The sequence below is a fragment of the Hemiscyllium ocellatum genome, chromosome 35 (genome assembly GCF_020745735.1).
Source record: "Hemiscyllium ocellatum isolate sHemOce1 chromosome 35, sHemOce1.pat.X.cur, whole genome shotgun sequence".
Taxonomy (NCBI): Eukaryota; Metazoa; Chordata; class Chondrichthyes; order Orectolobiformes; family Hemiscylliidae; genus Hemiscyllium; species Hemiscyllium ocellatum.
This window is the reverse complement of record NC_083435.1, coordinates 11,279,120-11,294,608: the sequence shown is the minus strand read 5'-3', so window position 1 is coordinate 11,294,608 and position 15,489 is coordinate 11,279,120. Positions and strand designations below refer to the sequence as shown.

The following is a 15,489-nucleotide window of genomic DNA, read 5'->3' as shown; positions in this document are numbered from 1 at the left end:
GTCCATATTCAGAGACAACAAGATCTGGCAATATCAAGACTTGGGCTGACAAGTAGCAAGTAACATTTGCTGCACACAATGGTAGGCAATGACCATCTTCACTAAGAAACAATCTAATCGCCACACCTTGGCATTCAATGATGTTAGCACCACAGAATCCCCGAATAACATCATCAATGGGATTATCATTGACCAGAAACTCACCTGCACTCACCGTATAAACGATGGCTACAAGAGCATGTCAGAGGCTAGGAACTCATCTCTATCTTTCAAGCTTGTCCACCACCTACAAGGAACAAGTCAGGTGTGTAATGGAATACTCCAAACCTGCCTGGATGGGTTGCAGCTCCACCAAGTCAGAAGCTTGATGCCATCCAGGATAAAGCAGCCTTTTTGATTGGCACCACATCCACAACTACCCACTCTCTCCTCCACCGAAGCTCAGAAGCAAAATTGTGTACTCTTACAAAACACGCTGCAGATATTCACCGAAGATCCTTTGAGGACACTGAAAACCCACAGCCACTTCCATATGGAAAGACAAGGGCACTCTATACATGGGAAACCATCACCTGCAAGCTACTTAAACGCCTTTACTTGAAAAATATATCGTTACTTCAATGTCAAATGCTAGGTCAAAACATAGCAGAGTATTTGCAGCGGTTCGAGAAGACACCTCACCAATACCTTCTGGAGGGCACCCAAGGGCAGCCAATAAACGTTGACCAGCCTGCAACATCACGACCCTCGAGTGCAAAAAAAGACCCTGTGAAAAATTTTACCTTAAATATTCCCAAATTCTCACCTTCTTTGTGGTGTTGGGATTCCCGCCGTTGTGATTTTCAGCAGGAATCCTTGGATTTCCTCTTGGTCGAAGAGGAGGTGGAAGACCAGCTGCTGCTGCTGCGATATTTGGCTTTCTTCACTTTGGGCTCAGGTATTCCTATGCTGCCTGGCCCTCTGGGTGTTTCGATCATTTTCGGGTTATTTTCTGCAATGGTGAGAAACCTGTCAATTTCACTGACCCAGAACCGTCCCCACGCGTTGCAGCAACTACTGTTTATGTTCCCCGGTCCTTTTCACTATGGACATCCAGTCCCTGTACACCTCCATCCCCCATCACGAAGGACTCAAAGCCCTCCGCTTCTTCCTTTCCCACCGCACCAACCAGTACCCTTCCACTGACACCCTCCTTCGACTGACTGAACTGGTCCTCACCCTGAATAACTTCTCTTTTCAATCCTCCCACTTCCTCCAAACCAAAGGAGTTGCCATGGGCACCCGCATGGGCCCCAGCTATGCCTGCCTCTTTGTAGGATATGTGGAACAGTCCATCTTCCGCAACTACACTGGCACCACCCCCCACCTTTTCCTCCGCTACATCGATGACTGTATCGGCGCTACCTCATGCTCCCACGAGGAGGTTGAACAGTTCATCAACTTTACTAACACCTTCCATCCCGACCTCAAATTCACCTGGACTGTCTCAGACTCCTCCCTCCCCTTCCTAGACCTTTCTATCTCTATCTCGGGCGACCGACTCAACACAGACATCTACTATAAACCGACTGACTCCCACAGCTACCTGGACTACACTTCCTCCCACCCTGCCCCTGTAAAAACGCCATCCCATATTCCCAATTCCTTCGTCTCCGCCGCATCTGCTCCCAGGAGGACCAGTTCCAACACCGCACAGCGCAGATGGCCTCCTTCTTCAAGGACCGCAGATTCCCCCCAGACGTGATCGACGATGCCCTCTACCGCATCTCCTCCACTTCCCGCTCCTCTGCCCTTGAGCCCCGCTCCTCCAAACGCCACCAGGACAGAACCCCACTGGTTCTCACCTACCACCCCACCAACCTCCGCATACAACGTATCATCCGCCGTCATTTCCGCCACCTCCAAACGGACCCCACCACCAAGGACATATTTCCCTCCCCTCCCCTATCAGCGTTCCGCAAGGACCACTCCCTCCGTGACTCCCTCGTCAGATCCACACCCCCCCCACCAACCCAACCTCCACTCCCAGCACCTTCCCCTGCAACCGCAGGAAATGTAAAACTTGCGCCCACACCTCCACACTCACTTCCCTCCAAGGCCCCAAGGGATCCTTCCATATCCGCCACAAGTTCACCTGTACCTCCACACACATCATCTATTGCATCCGCTGCACCCGATGTGGCCTCCTCTACATTGGGGAGGCAGGCCGCTTACTTGCAGAACGCTTCAGAGAACACCTCCAGGCCGCCCGGACCAACCAACCCAACCACCCCGTGGCTCAACACTTTAACTCTCCCTCCCACTCCACTGGGGACATGCAGGTCCTTGGACTCCTCCATCAGCAGAACATAACAACACGACGACTGGAGGAGGAGCGCCTCATCTTCCGCCTGGGAAGCCTCCAACCACAAGGAATGAATTCAGATTTCTCCAGTTTCCTCATTTCCCCTCCCCCCACCTTGTCTCAGTCAGTTCCCTCAACTCAGCACCGCCCTCCCAACCTGCAACCTCCTTCCTGACCCCTCCGCCCCCACCCCACTCCGGCCTATCACCCTCACCTTGACCTCCTTCCACCTATCCCACCTCCATCACCCCTCCCTCAAGTCCCTCCTCCCTACCTTTTATCTTAGCCTGCTTGGCAAACTCTCTCCCATTCCTGAAGAAGGGCTTATGCTCGAAACGTCGAATTTCCTATTCCTGAGATGCTGCCTGACCTGCTGTGCTTTAACCAGCAACACATTTTCAGCCACTACCATTTATGGTCAACTAACACTGACAAACGAGAGGGGGCGCGCTCGGGTCTGTAAATATTATCTAGAATGTCACGTTCAAATGGGTATTCTATTTAAAAAAAGGAAACTTGTTTATTGAAACTTATGTTTCAAAATATTATAATAAAATATATTTTTAGCATTTTCAAATCTTATATGGGACGAGAATGCAATGAAGACCGAATTCGATGTGATGTGCAATATATCACGTTAGTTAGGCAATTCACGCGTTTCTCCCTGTGATAACAAAACGGTATCGTTTACATCCAGAATATTGAGAGAGTCATTTCTAGCTCATTGTTCTCTCTCATTACTGTCCACATCAGCGAAAATATCCCTTAAAATCACCAACAATTGCAAGACTTAAATTTTTCTTTTTTAAAAAGTCATTAAATACTTCACATAGCACCTGTTCAAATCGTACTGCATTATGTTTTACATGGATGAAGGCGGTCGAAAGCGTTCTAATCACTAACCTCCTTGGCAGGGAGTTTTCAATCAAAAAAAAGGGGGCGCAAACACAAAAGGAGTAGGCCTTTCAGCCTCGCAAGCACTGCAATTCGGATCATTTATTTGAGCACTATCTCCATACCCCTTGATTTATTTTTGTGTTGAAATCCATCGATCTCAATGAGTCGACAAACTCAACGATGGAGGCTCCATTTATTTTGGGAGAGGGCCCACCATCATTATGTTCCACCTCCCAGTGAAGAAATTCCTCCACATCTCAGTCTTTTTTTTTCTTTATTCTGAGACTATGTCTCCTGGTTCCATATTACTCCAAGGACAGGATAGCGTCTTTTCTGTACCTCCCCTGTCGATCCCATACGTCTTTTATTTTCGAAATTGCTCGTCACAATTCGAATCCAAGTAGCAAAACCAAACAAAAAAAAAAGCTGGTTGTTTTACTTGCAAATTGTTCCAAATGCTGCATCCTTGCGTCTCCAGTCGTAGCATCACCTGGGTAATGAAGTCGATTGCCCAACTCTCCTCTCAATCAGACACCGGGAGGCGGGACAATGGAGGATTGCATAGAGGATTGGCCGGTCTACCCGCCAATCAAAGTGTGGGCGGCAGAACAGCTGTGGATGGATTGTTCAAGGTACTTGTCATCACCTGTTGGGAGGCGGGACGTCAGAGAGCGCGGAGCTGAATGGTGAAGGGAAGGGGCGGGTTTCCCGGATTGTCCCTCAGTCCGAAAGGGGCGGGTTTCCAGGGACTTCCGGAGACTGAATGACTTTTCTAACCGCCATTCAAATAATTGGGGAGTTGACTGGTCATCCATGCCTCTAAGGAGGGCCTCAACCGGGACTTTGGGTTTATGTCACACTACAGGTGACCACCATTGCAGTAAACACACACTCACACATGCATCCTGTCACAGACTTAGGCCACTCTACACTCACACACATATTCACAAATCTCCACCCCAGAGACACACTCTGACACATGCACCCCCTCACAGACTTAGACACTCCACACTCACATCCCCCCCCACCCCAGACACACAAAAACTCACATGCACACATATACAGGGTAAAAACGAGGACTGCAGATGCTGGAAACCCAAGTCTGGATTAGAGTGGTGCTGGAAAAGGACAGCAGGTCAGATGCATCCAAGGAGCAGGAAAATCAACATTTTGGGCAAAACCCTTCATCAGGAATAGAGGCAGGGAGCCTGCAGGGTGGAGAGAGAAATGAGAGTGGGGTGGGGTGGGGAGAAAATAGCATAGAGTACAAGAGGTGAATGGGGGTGGGGATGAAAGTGATAGGTCAGAGAGGAGGGTGGAATGGACAGATGGAAAGGAAGATAGGCAGGAGGATAGGTCATGGGGATGGTGCTGAGCTGGAAGGTTGGAACTGCAGTAAAGTGGGGAGAGGGGAAATGAGGAAACTGGTGAAGTCTACATTGATGCCCTGGGGTTGAAGTGTTCTGAGGTGGAAGATGATGTGTTCTTCCTCCAGGCGTCGGGTGATGAGGGAGTGGTGTGAAGGAGGCCCAGGATCTCCATGTCGTCAGCAGAGTGGGAGGGGGGTGTTGAAATGTTGGGCCACAGAGTGGTGTGGTTGATTGGTGCAGGTGTCCTGGAGATGTTCCCTGAAGCACTCTGCAGGGAGGTGTTCAGTCTCCCCAATGTAGAGGAGACTGCATCTGGAGCAATGGATACAATAAATGACTTTGGTGGACGTGTAGGTAAAACTTTGGATGTGGAAGGTTTTTTAGGGCCTTGGATGGAGGTGGGGGAGGAGGTGTGGGCAGGGGATGGTGCCAGGAAGGGAGGGTGGGTTGTTAGGCGGCGTGGACCTAACCAGGTGGTCACAGAGGGAACGGTCTTTGTGGAAAGTGGAACAGGGTCGGGAGGGAAATATATCTCTAGTGGTGGGGTCGTTTGGAGGTGACGGAAATGTCAGCGGATGATGTGGTTAATGCAAAGGTTGGTCGGGGGTGGAAGGTGAGCACCAGGGGGTTCTGTCCTTGTTAGGGTTGGAGGGGTGGGGTTTGAGGTCTGAGGTGCAGAATGTGGACAAGATGCATTGGACCTGAAAATGTGTTGCTGGAAAAGCACAGCAGGTCAGGCAGCATCCAAGGAGCAGGAGAATCGACGTTTCGGGTATGAGCCCTTCTTCAGGAGATGTCAATTCTCCTGCTCCTTGGATGATGCTTGACCTGCTGTGCTTTTCCAGCAACACATTTTCAGCTCTGATCTCCAGCATCTGCAGTCCTCACTTTCTCCAAGATGCATTGGAGGGCATCTTTAACCACGTGGGAAGGGAAATTGTGCTCTGTAAAGAAGGAGGCCATCTGGTGTGTTCTATGGTGGAATTGGTCCTCCTGGGAGCAGATACGGCAGAGGTGAGGAATTGGGAATATGGGGTGGCATTTTTGCCGGAGGTAGGGTGGGAAGAGGTGTAATCCAGGCAGCTCTGGGAGTCGGTGGGTTTGTAAAAAATGTCACTGTCAAGTCGATCATCATTAATGAAGATGGAGAGGTCCAGGAAGGGGAGGAATGTATTGGTGAAGTTGATGAATTGCTCAACCTCCTCGCAGGAGCACGAGGTGGCGCCAATGCAGTCATATCTTGGTACTTGCAGAGTTACATTGTACTTTGCTCAAAAACTGCATGAATTCATACAAGACTTTGTTAACTCACTTTTTAGATTAGAATCAGTCTAAACATTATGGCACAAACAGAGAACACAGGGAGCTAACACCTTCAACATTATTTGGCTAACACCATTACTACAGTTAACCTGAGAATGTAACCTTTTTTAAAAAAGAAAGTTTTGTGATTTACATATAAAAGAAGTGAATCTAGCCTGGTATTCGAATAGGTGAAAGACTCAAACAATCAAGGTATTTTTCAATGTATAATTTCAGTTACATCATACTGTAAACTTTTGCTATAATTTCTGTGTCTTACATTTGTGTACTCCACAACCACCTGATGAAGGAGCAACGCTTCGAAAGCTGCTGCTTCCAATTAAACCTGTTGGACTATAACCTGTTGTATGATTTTTAACTCTGGTCGCCACAATGCAAGTGGAGTGGGGGTGGAAATCTTTCCGGGAAACCGAAAGCGGATTGGGTGACCGGCTGTCGCTCAGACAGAAGGAGGCGGGTTTCTAGGGAATCCCTGCATTGTGATTGTGAAGTCCACCTGCCACTCAGAGACTTGGGGAATAGATTGGCAGTTCGCCGGCCACCGGCTGGGATTGGGGGGCGGGTGTCCGGAGAATGCGATCGCGGATTGGGTGGTTGGCCTGTCGCTCAGGGCGAGTGGGCGGGTTTCAGGGACGGGAGCTCGGTTGGCCTCTGAGCTCGGGCAATGAGTCGGCTTCCATGCGGAGAGAGGCCTAGCTGGTTGTTGTGGCGGTGATCCGGAGCCGGCCTTCGCCTGACCTGTGTCACCTGTGGGAGAACGCTTGGTTTTGGTCGTTCGCTCGACGGAGGCAGAGACGGAGACGTCATGGCAACGGATTTTGTGAACGAGCTGGAGAGTCGCTTCTTCCCCGAAAACCTGCTGAGCAGTGAGGCCTGGGGTAAGGGGGGGAGAGGGGCAACCGGACAGCGGGTGGGGAGGGGGAACAGGGGCAGGGGAACGGGGGATCGGGGCAGGGGGAGGGGAGATCGGGGCAGGGGCAGGGGGAACAGGGGGAGGGGGGGATCGGGGCAGGGGGAACAGGGGGAGGGGGGATCGGGGCAGGGGGAACAGGGGGAGGGGGGGATCGGGGCAGGGGGGAGAAGGGGCAGGGGGAACAGGGGGAGGGGGGGATCGGGGCAGGGGGGAGAAGGGGCAGGGGGAACAGGGGGAGGGGGGGATCGGGGCAGGGGGGAGAAGGGGCAGGGGGAACAGGGGGAGGGGGGGATCGGGGCAGGGGGGGATCGGGGCAGGGGGAACAGGGGGAGGGGGGATCGGGGCAGGGGGAACAGGGGGAGGGGGGATCGGGGCAGGGGGAACGGGGGGAGGGGGGGATCGGGGCAGGGGGAACGGGGGGAGGGGGGGATCGGGGCAGGGGGAACGGGGGAGGGGGGGATCGGGGCAGGGGGGAGAAGGGGCAGGGGGAACAGGGGGAGGGGGGATCGGGGCAGGGGGAACAGGGGGAGGGGGGATCGGGGCAGGGGGAACGGGGAGGGGGGAACGGGGAGGGGGGATCGGGGCGGGGGGAGAAGGGGCAGGGGGAACAAGGGGAGGGGGGATCGGGGCAGGGGGAGGGGGGGATCGGGGCAGGGGGGAGAAGGGGCAGGGGGAACAGGGGGAGGGGGGATCGGGGCAGGGGGGAGAAGGGGCAGGGGGAACAGGGTGGGGTGGAGACGGGGAATTAGGGCACGGGGATTCGGGGCGGGGGGGTTACAGAACGTGGGGGGGTGGGGGAGAACAGGGGAGGGTGGGGTACAGGACAGGGAGGGGGAGAGGGGGTACAGGACGGGGGGACGTGGGTAACAGGAGGGGGGTAACAGGACGGGGGGAGGAGGGGGTAACAGGACGGGGGGAGGAGGGGGGTAACAGGACAGTGGGGGGGTAACAAGACGGTGGGGAGGAGGGTGGGGTACAGGATGGGGGAGGAGGGGGGTACAGGACGGTGGAGAGGAGGGGGGCACAGGACGGGGGGAGGAGGGGGGTAACAGGACGGTGGAGAGGAGGGGGGCACAGGACGGGGATACAGGACAGGGGGAGGAGGGGGGTACAGGATACTGTGGGGCGGGTGAGTTTGAGGCGGATTAGGTGGAAGGAAGGTTCTGAGGGGGGAAGGAGTGCAAGAAGGATCAGGGGAGAGGTGGAATGGGATGGCCGAAGGTGAAGGATGCAGAGGAGGAAGAGAGTGGTGAGCTGTGGAGCAGGTCAGGCTGTCTCACATTATGTAAATGATTATTCTGTTTTGTGGTCTCTCTGTTTCTTTAATTTCAGCAGCTTGCTGGTCCTGTTTCTGTCTGCTGATCAGTAACCTTGCAACTACTTGTTATTCAGGATCTTTTGGTTTATTTTTTATGTTCAGTTGGAGGAGGGGGGGTGCGGTGGTGGTCTCTGTCAAGGGAAAGCATGTGGCTGGATGTGCCAGTGCTTATCGGACCCCCGGATGTATGTCCTAAGTGTTGAATAGTAGTGATGAGGACCAGTCAAAGATTGAGTATAAGAGAATCTGTGACAGTCTATGCTATAGTGCCACATGCTTTGTCGTAGATTTTAACGAACTCTTAAATGCTGGCTTTACAATTGTTCTGCTAATGAGTGTGAGTCACTTCATTTGCTTTTGGGTACAGATTGTACTCCAGGAAGTTCAGATTTAAAATGTAACACATTGAAAGGTGATATATGGGAGTGCATTCTGGCAAAGTATCAGATATTTGGAGGCAGTTGGAGTGAGTGCATAAGTTTTTAAAGGAACAATCCACACCCATCTTCAGGTCTCAAGAGCGCAAATATACTGAACCATGGAGCCACCTCTTCTACAGTCTCGGGCTAAACTCTGGAATGTTCTATCAACAATTCCATGTCTCTCTGCTTCTCTTTTTTTTCTCGCTTATGGTATTCCTTTAAACCTGCATCTTTGATCAAGTTTTTAAAAAAATTATCTCCCCTAGTAGCTGCTTGAGTGTCAATTTCTGTTTAACATTGTATGAAGATACTTGATAAAAAGAGCCAAAAATAACGAATAGCAATGTGAGGGATCCTAAGTTATTGTCAGTCATTGTGGTTGGAAATTGACTCTCAGGGAGAGGTGGAACCTGATTTAATATCAGCATTCAGAAGGAATTGGGGTTCAAATTTCAGAGGAAAGGTTATGAAAGTGGAATTGATTAGATGGCTCTACAAATAACCTGTGCAGATTCGATGGGCCAAATGATCGCTTGCATGATAGCATGGCATGGCATTAGTCTACTCAGCACAACAGATCATTTGATCACCAGCTCACGTTGTGTTTATGTTCCACTCAAGCTGCCTCTCATCTGCCCTCCTCTAGATAGGCCATCATGATCATCTGTTTCCTTCTCCTTCATAAACCTGTGTAGTTTATTCTTTAAATTCATCTGACTTATCTGCCTGGTTGTTTGTTAGCACAGTTGGCTGGACGGCTAGTTTGTGATGTAGACCAATGCCAACAGCGTAGCTTAAATTCTCTCACAGATCACCATGAAGATCTCACCATTTTAATCTTGCTCTTTGCCTGAGGTGTGGTGACCTTCAGCATCACCAGGCATCTCTCTCTCTCTCACTCTTTCCTTCTCCGTCTCTCGAGTGACAAAGCAGTGTATGGTCCTCTGGGACTATTTGTCTCAACCACTCTGTGTTTGCAAGTTTTCCATTCTTGCCACTCTTTGGATGAGAAAGTTTCCTCTGAATTCATGATCTGATTTCTTAGTAACTTGCAGATGCGATCAACAGTCTTATTCTTTCCCACAGGAGAAAGTGCTCTCTTTATCCACTCTCCAAAACTGTCTATAATTTAAAAAAACCTCTGTTAGTTCACCCTTTGGCTGTTTCTCGAGAAAAAAAAGAGTTACTCTGAATGCTGAAAATTTTGAAATAAAACACAGACCTTGTCAGGAATGACCTAAAACTAACTGGAACAGCCATGTAAGTACTGTGATTCCAAGAGCAAGTCTGTAGTTGTGCAGTGAGTAACTAGCCTCCTAACTCTTGAAAGCCTCTTCACTGTCTGCAGCGTGCTCAGGAAAAATGTGATGGAGTACCCTCCACTTAGCTGGATGAATGCAGCTCTGACAGCACTTGAAGTTCAACACTGCCTAGAATAAAGCAGACTATTTGTTTGGCATCTTAACCACCACCTTCCACATTCAATCTGTCCAGTTCTGGCTTCCACCAACAGCCATGTATACTGTCATATGGGGAGGTAATGACCTCATAATATTTATCATCAGGCCATTATTCCAACGACTCAGGTTTGGATCCCACCATGCCATATGTTTGAATTCGAAACCAGTAAAAATCTGGAATTGAGAGTCTAATGACGACTAAGAAACACCTGTCGATTTGTCAGAAAAAAAACCTATCTACTTGAGGATATCCTTCAGGGAAGGAAACTGTCAACTTTACCTGGTCTGACCTACCTGTTATTCCAGGTATACAGTAATGTGGTTAACGTTTAACTGCCATCTGGCCAATTAGGGATGGACATTTAATGCTGGTCCAGCTAGTGAATCCCACATCCCATTAATGAAGCAGCAAAATCTTCAAGACGCAATGCAGCATTTCACCAAGGCTCCTTTGATAGCATCTTCCAAGTCTGCAGCCTGTGTCACCTAAATGGACATTGGCGGTAGAACAATAGGGGCACTGACAGATGCAAGTTCCCCTCCAAACCATATACCATCATGTCTTGGAACTATACAGCCATTCCTTGATATTGCTGTCCTTGAACTGCCAGCCTACCGTACAATAGTGGACTCTTTGTGTCGTGGATCTCTGCAGTTTGTGAAGGCAGTTCACCACTGTCTTCTCAAGGACAATTAGGCATGGGGCAGCCATTGATGCTGACTGCCCATGAGTGAATAAGACAAAGTCTCAGGTGAGAGAATCAATATACATGTTTTAAGTATTATGTAAAACTTCAGAACTGAAGAAAAGTGGAAATGATAGATTTAAGCTGTTGCAAAAGAGAACGGGAAGTTCAGAGCAGTTTAAGATTGATGGAGATTAACTAACAAATATCAGAGAGCAACCGTCAATCCCTTCCTGATGTATGTACCCACAAATTTCTGGTATTGCATTTGCGAAAATTTGCTGCACATTCTTCAAATCCTCAATTCTGTTCTATAATTTGGTGACCAGGCCAGATGCAGTATGCTTAAGTCCCATCCAGTCACAGTTCAATCTAAATTTGACATAGCTTTGTTACTTTTCAGTTTTACCTTCACTTGAAATAAAGCCCAGTGCTTGGTTTGCTTTTTATAGCCTTGCTAACCTGTGCTGCAACTTTCAATGATTGGTGCGTTTTTAATCATCTTCCTGACTCTGCATTCTCTTACCTTTATAAGTCTATTCTGGGGCACCACGTTGAAGGCCTTAAAAAAATCCAGATGAATTCTACCTAGTTTGTTGCCTTCCCTCTCTCATTGCCTCAAGAAAATTAAATGATTGTGAACCAAAATATCACTTTTGAAATGTACATCAAGATGTTTATTTCTATTGTCTCCTTCACTCAGACCTTGATTAGTTTTCTTGCTGATATTCAGCTCACTGCTGTGGAGTACCCAAGATATATTCTGTCCTTCTCAAATATGGGGTTACATTACTGATATCACCAGGTCCTCTGGTGATAGAGTTCTGTCTGACCAGTTGTTATGAGTAGAAATGCCTTTGCTGTTTCTTCCCAAGATTCTTTTGAAATATGCAGATTCAGTATTATCAGGGGTTTATCCTCAGAGTTTGTTCAGTTTATTCAATGTATTTTTATTTTGTGTTATTTCTGTTTCTCTACATTCATTGACTTATTTATTGGTCTAGTTCCCTAGAAAATATAAAATAATAATGTGCGTGGAATCTTCAGTTTTTTTTGGGACAGAGCTGGTTGCCATTGGTATGCCTTAGTTTAACTTAGAATTAGAACAAAGGAAAATCTGTGAACTGTTGGGATAAGGGCCAAAAATGATGGAATCAGTAACGACAGGAAGTGATGCTTCATAACGAACTTCTTGCTTATGTTTCTGGCTTGTTTCTCTTTTAAAAAAAAATTCTGTTGCTGTGATGATGTGTATTAATCTTGGGGAGAAAGAGAGGGTTTGAATTTAAATAGTTCACTATGGCCAGTTAAGTACCTTTGAAGTGTCAGCTCCACTGTCCAGGCAATGGCACTATGTGAATTGCCAATTCAAATAGATGAAGATCTGAAAGGGTAAATGCCCTCCTTTGTAGTTTGTGTTATGTAGGAACATGCTGTAACCAGCTTGTGTACAGCAAGATCCCTCAACAGTGATGTAACGATGACCAGTGAGTCTTGTGTCATGTTTACAGAGAAGTTGATTTGTCTGTGCTAAATGTTGTCCAGACCACTGGGGAGAACTGACCTGCTCCTGAAGTCATTATGTAGGATTTTTAGGTTTATCTGAGAGCACAGATGATTTAACAATTAGTGCAGCGCACACCCTGTACTGCCATTGAGTGTGGCATTATGGAACTCTATTTCTGCAGTGAAATTTGAGCACCAACCCTTTGGCACCTTGTTAATATAAAGCCAAACTTGTAATATATAAAAACAATTGGTTTAAATTGGGACATTTCTTAGTATTGGTGGTTTCCAATCCAGAGAATTGTTGAGTGTTGAGCTTGTTCTTACATCCTTTGGTTGAGGTGAGTAGCATCAATATATTTAACATGAAGCTGGATGAGCATAAAACAAATCAAAGGATGAGACGACAATAGGTGATCTCAAAGCCCAGTGTGCAGAGTTTGGGGGCAAGTGACCTATCTCTGTATTGTAGACCAACTATGGTGCCAACTGAAATTGAGTAATTTCATCATAACATAAAGGAAAGCTTGTATTTTAATTAAAGTCAAACCTTATGCTCCTTTCACAACCCTGTAAGTATATTTTCCTCAGTTGTTAATTCTCCTCCTGTGTGGGGCATTATCAAAAACCACCTGTAAGTCGAAGTACACCTCATCTACTGGATCAGAAGTAGCATCCTAACCTTACTTAATGGGACTTCCATTCATACAGTCACTCAGTCCAATCTTGAAGATGGGAGAAAAGTACCTAATTAGTTTTTGTGCCATTTCCTGTTTTACACCACAAATTCTCGAGACCTCAACTTCAATGGCCCACACTTATCCTTGCTAATCATTTTCTGTTATATATCAACAGAAGCTTTTATAGATCATCTTTATGTTCCTCATTAGGTTGCATTCATATTCTGTTTTTCCAATTTATCAGATTCTTGACTGTTGTTAAATTATACAATCCTCAGGCTTACTATTACATTAAATAATGCAGAATCTCAACTTTCCTTTTGCCATTTGTATCTGAGAGGAATGCGTATATGTTATAGCTCTTGTTGTGTTTCCTTAAATGCTAACTATTGTGTCCGCCATCAAATATTCCAGTGTCTTTTCCCAATCTGCCACAGACAGCTCACTCCTTGCACCCTTTTCCCTTTGCTCAAATTAATGACCCTAATTTCATTATGAACTCTGTCACATTGAACCTTCATAAAAATTCTATATAAAAGCTCCTTTAAAGTAAGATTTGGCTCCTCGAGATACTATTCCAAAAATCTACTTCATTCTCAGTCCAGCAATTCATCCTTCAAAGCATTAGTGCTGACTTGATTAACCCAATCTATATGCACATTGAGGATACTCATTAATACTGTTTTGCTCACCTTATATGCCTCTCTAATTTCTTAATTTATAACGCGTCCAACATTATAGAATGCAAATTTTTGCTTTCCCTTGCTGTTTTTTAGCTTCACCCAAACTGATTTGCCATCTCAAACATGAGTCAAGATCCTATTTTTCTGATGTACAATGTCATCTTTTAATAGTGGAACTACACCACTTCCTTTGTCTTTTTCTCTGTCTCTCTGAGTGTAGGATATCCTTAGATATTTATTTCATAGTGTTGTTCACCCTGAAGCCTTATCTTTGTAATGACAATTAAATCCTATCCATTTACCTCAATTTGTGCATTCAATTCATCAACCTATTTACAAACACCGTGGGCATTCAGAGAGACGGCTTTTCATTCAGCCATTTTAATATTATTCTCCATTTTGACCCCACATGATGCCTGCTGTTACTGAATCTATTTTTGCTTAGAACAATTTAACTTCCTTTTACTAGTTTTGCTTCTGTTGAAACCAAGCTCTCTGGTTCAATCCCGCTACCAATTTAGTTTAAACTGCGCACACGGACGCACACACACAGACCAAATGTCTCTGCAAGGAACTTAATCTTATGTCTGGAAAAATGTGCTCCACCTGCCCCAGAACCGGTCCCAACTTTGCAGAAGTCGAGTGCCCTGCCCACTACAACAGTTTGCCAAGCACATGCTCAATCCCTCTATTCTCCTGTTTCCATGCTCACTAGAATGTGAAGCTGTGAGAATTCCTGAAATGTCTGTTTCTCAGTATATTTCCTAGCTCCATGAAATCTGTTTTCAGGACCTCATTCCCCCTTCCTATCTGAGTCATCAAAACCTCTGACTGATTAGATTAGATTCCCTGTAGTGTGGCCCAGCGAGTCCATTCCGACCCTCCGACGAGTGACCCACCCAGACCCATTTCCCTCTGACTAATGCATTTGCACTATGGGCAGTTTAGCGTGGCCAATTCACCTCACCTGCATATCTCTGGTCTGTGGGAGGAAACCAGAGCACCAGGAGGAATCCCATACAGACATGGGGAGAATGTGCAAACTCCACACAGTCAGTCGTCCGAGGCTGGAATCGAACCTGGGACCCTGGTGCTGTGAGGCAGCAGTGCTAGCCACTGAGCCACCATGCTACCCTCCTACCTGAAAAATGTTCTGATATCAGGGAGAGCTCTTCAGAAGATTGGCTGTGGGAACTCTTGAGTCCACCTGAGAGGGATTCCATTTAATTTTGCATCCAAAAGCCAGCACTGCCAAACCACGTGGCATATCTTCAATACAGTTTTGGATTTTCTCCTCGAATCTCTGGACTAGAATTTGAAGATGCAATATGACAGAGGTGGGAATGCTATTCACTAAGACTAAAACACTACATACCACTGTTAAGCGATACTTAGCATTGAGTTTCTATTGAAATTTTATGGCAACACAGGTATTTCATTTGTCAGACAAGTTAAACTCGTCTGTCTGCTGTATAATTGCTAATGCTTTTGCCAGTTAATAAATGCTTCAGTGCAGTGAACTGAACCGTATGACTGTGTTCAGACAATGGTGCAATCTATATCCCATCATACATCATCCCACTCACCCCAAAACCTAATTAGTTATCACTTAATTTGGTTTGGAAATTCATTTTTAATTTATTCATTCATGTGTCACTGGTTAGTTGTTGCCCATTCTTAACTGCTCTGGAGACAGTGGTGGTGCATTGTCTTAAGCTGTCACAGTCCATGTTGTGTAGGTCCAGTAGTGGAGAGATTCGATGTTAAAATTCATAGATAGTGTACTATGCAAGCTGGCTGCTTTGTCAAGTAATGATATCAAACACCTGCACTGTTTGTTACATTATCCAAGTAAGTGGCAACTCCTCCATCATGCTCCTGTGTCTT

General features: G+C 47.0%; 1 protein-coding gene across 1 annotated transcript in view; it reads left to right on the top strand.

Annotated features, from left to right (window-relative positions):
* The first annotated feature begins 6,606 nt into the window (after nucleotides 1-6,606).
* atf6b (activating transcription factor 6 beta) overlaps nucleotides 6,607-15,489 on the top strand; it is a 93,317-nt gene continuing 84,434 nt past the window's right edge. Inside the window, exon 1 of the mRNA XM_060850387.1 lies at nucleotides 6,607-6,812. Coding sequence (XP_060706370.1) covers nucleotides 6,740-6,812 — 73 coding nt within the window. The 5' untranslated portion in view covers nucleotides 6,607-6,739. The remainder of the gene's footprint in view (nucleotides 6,813-15,489) is intronic.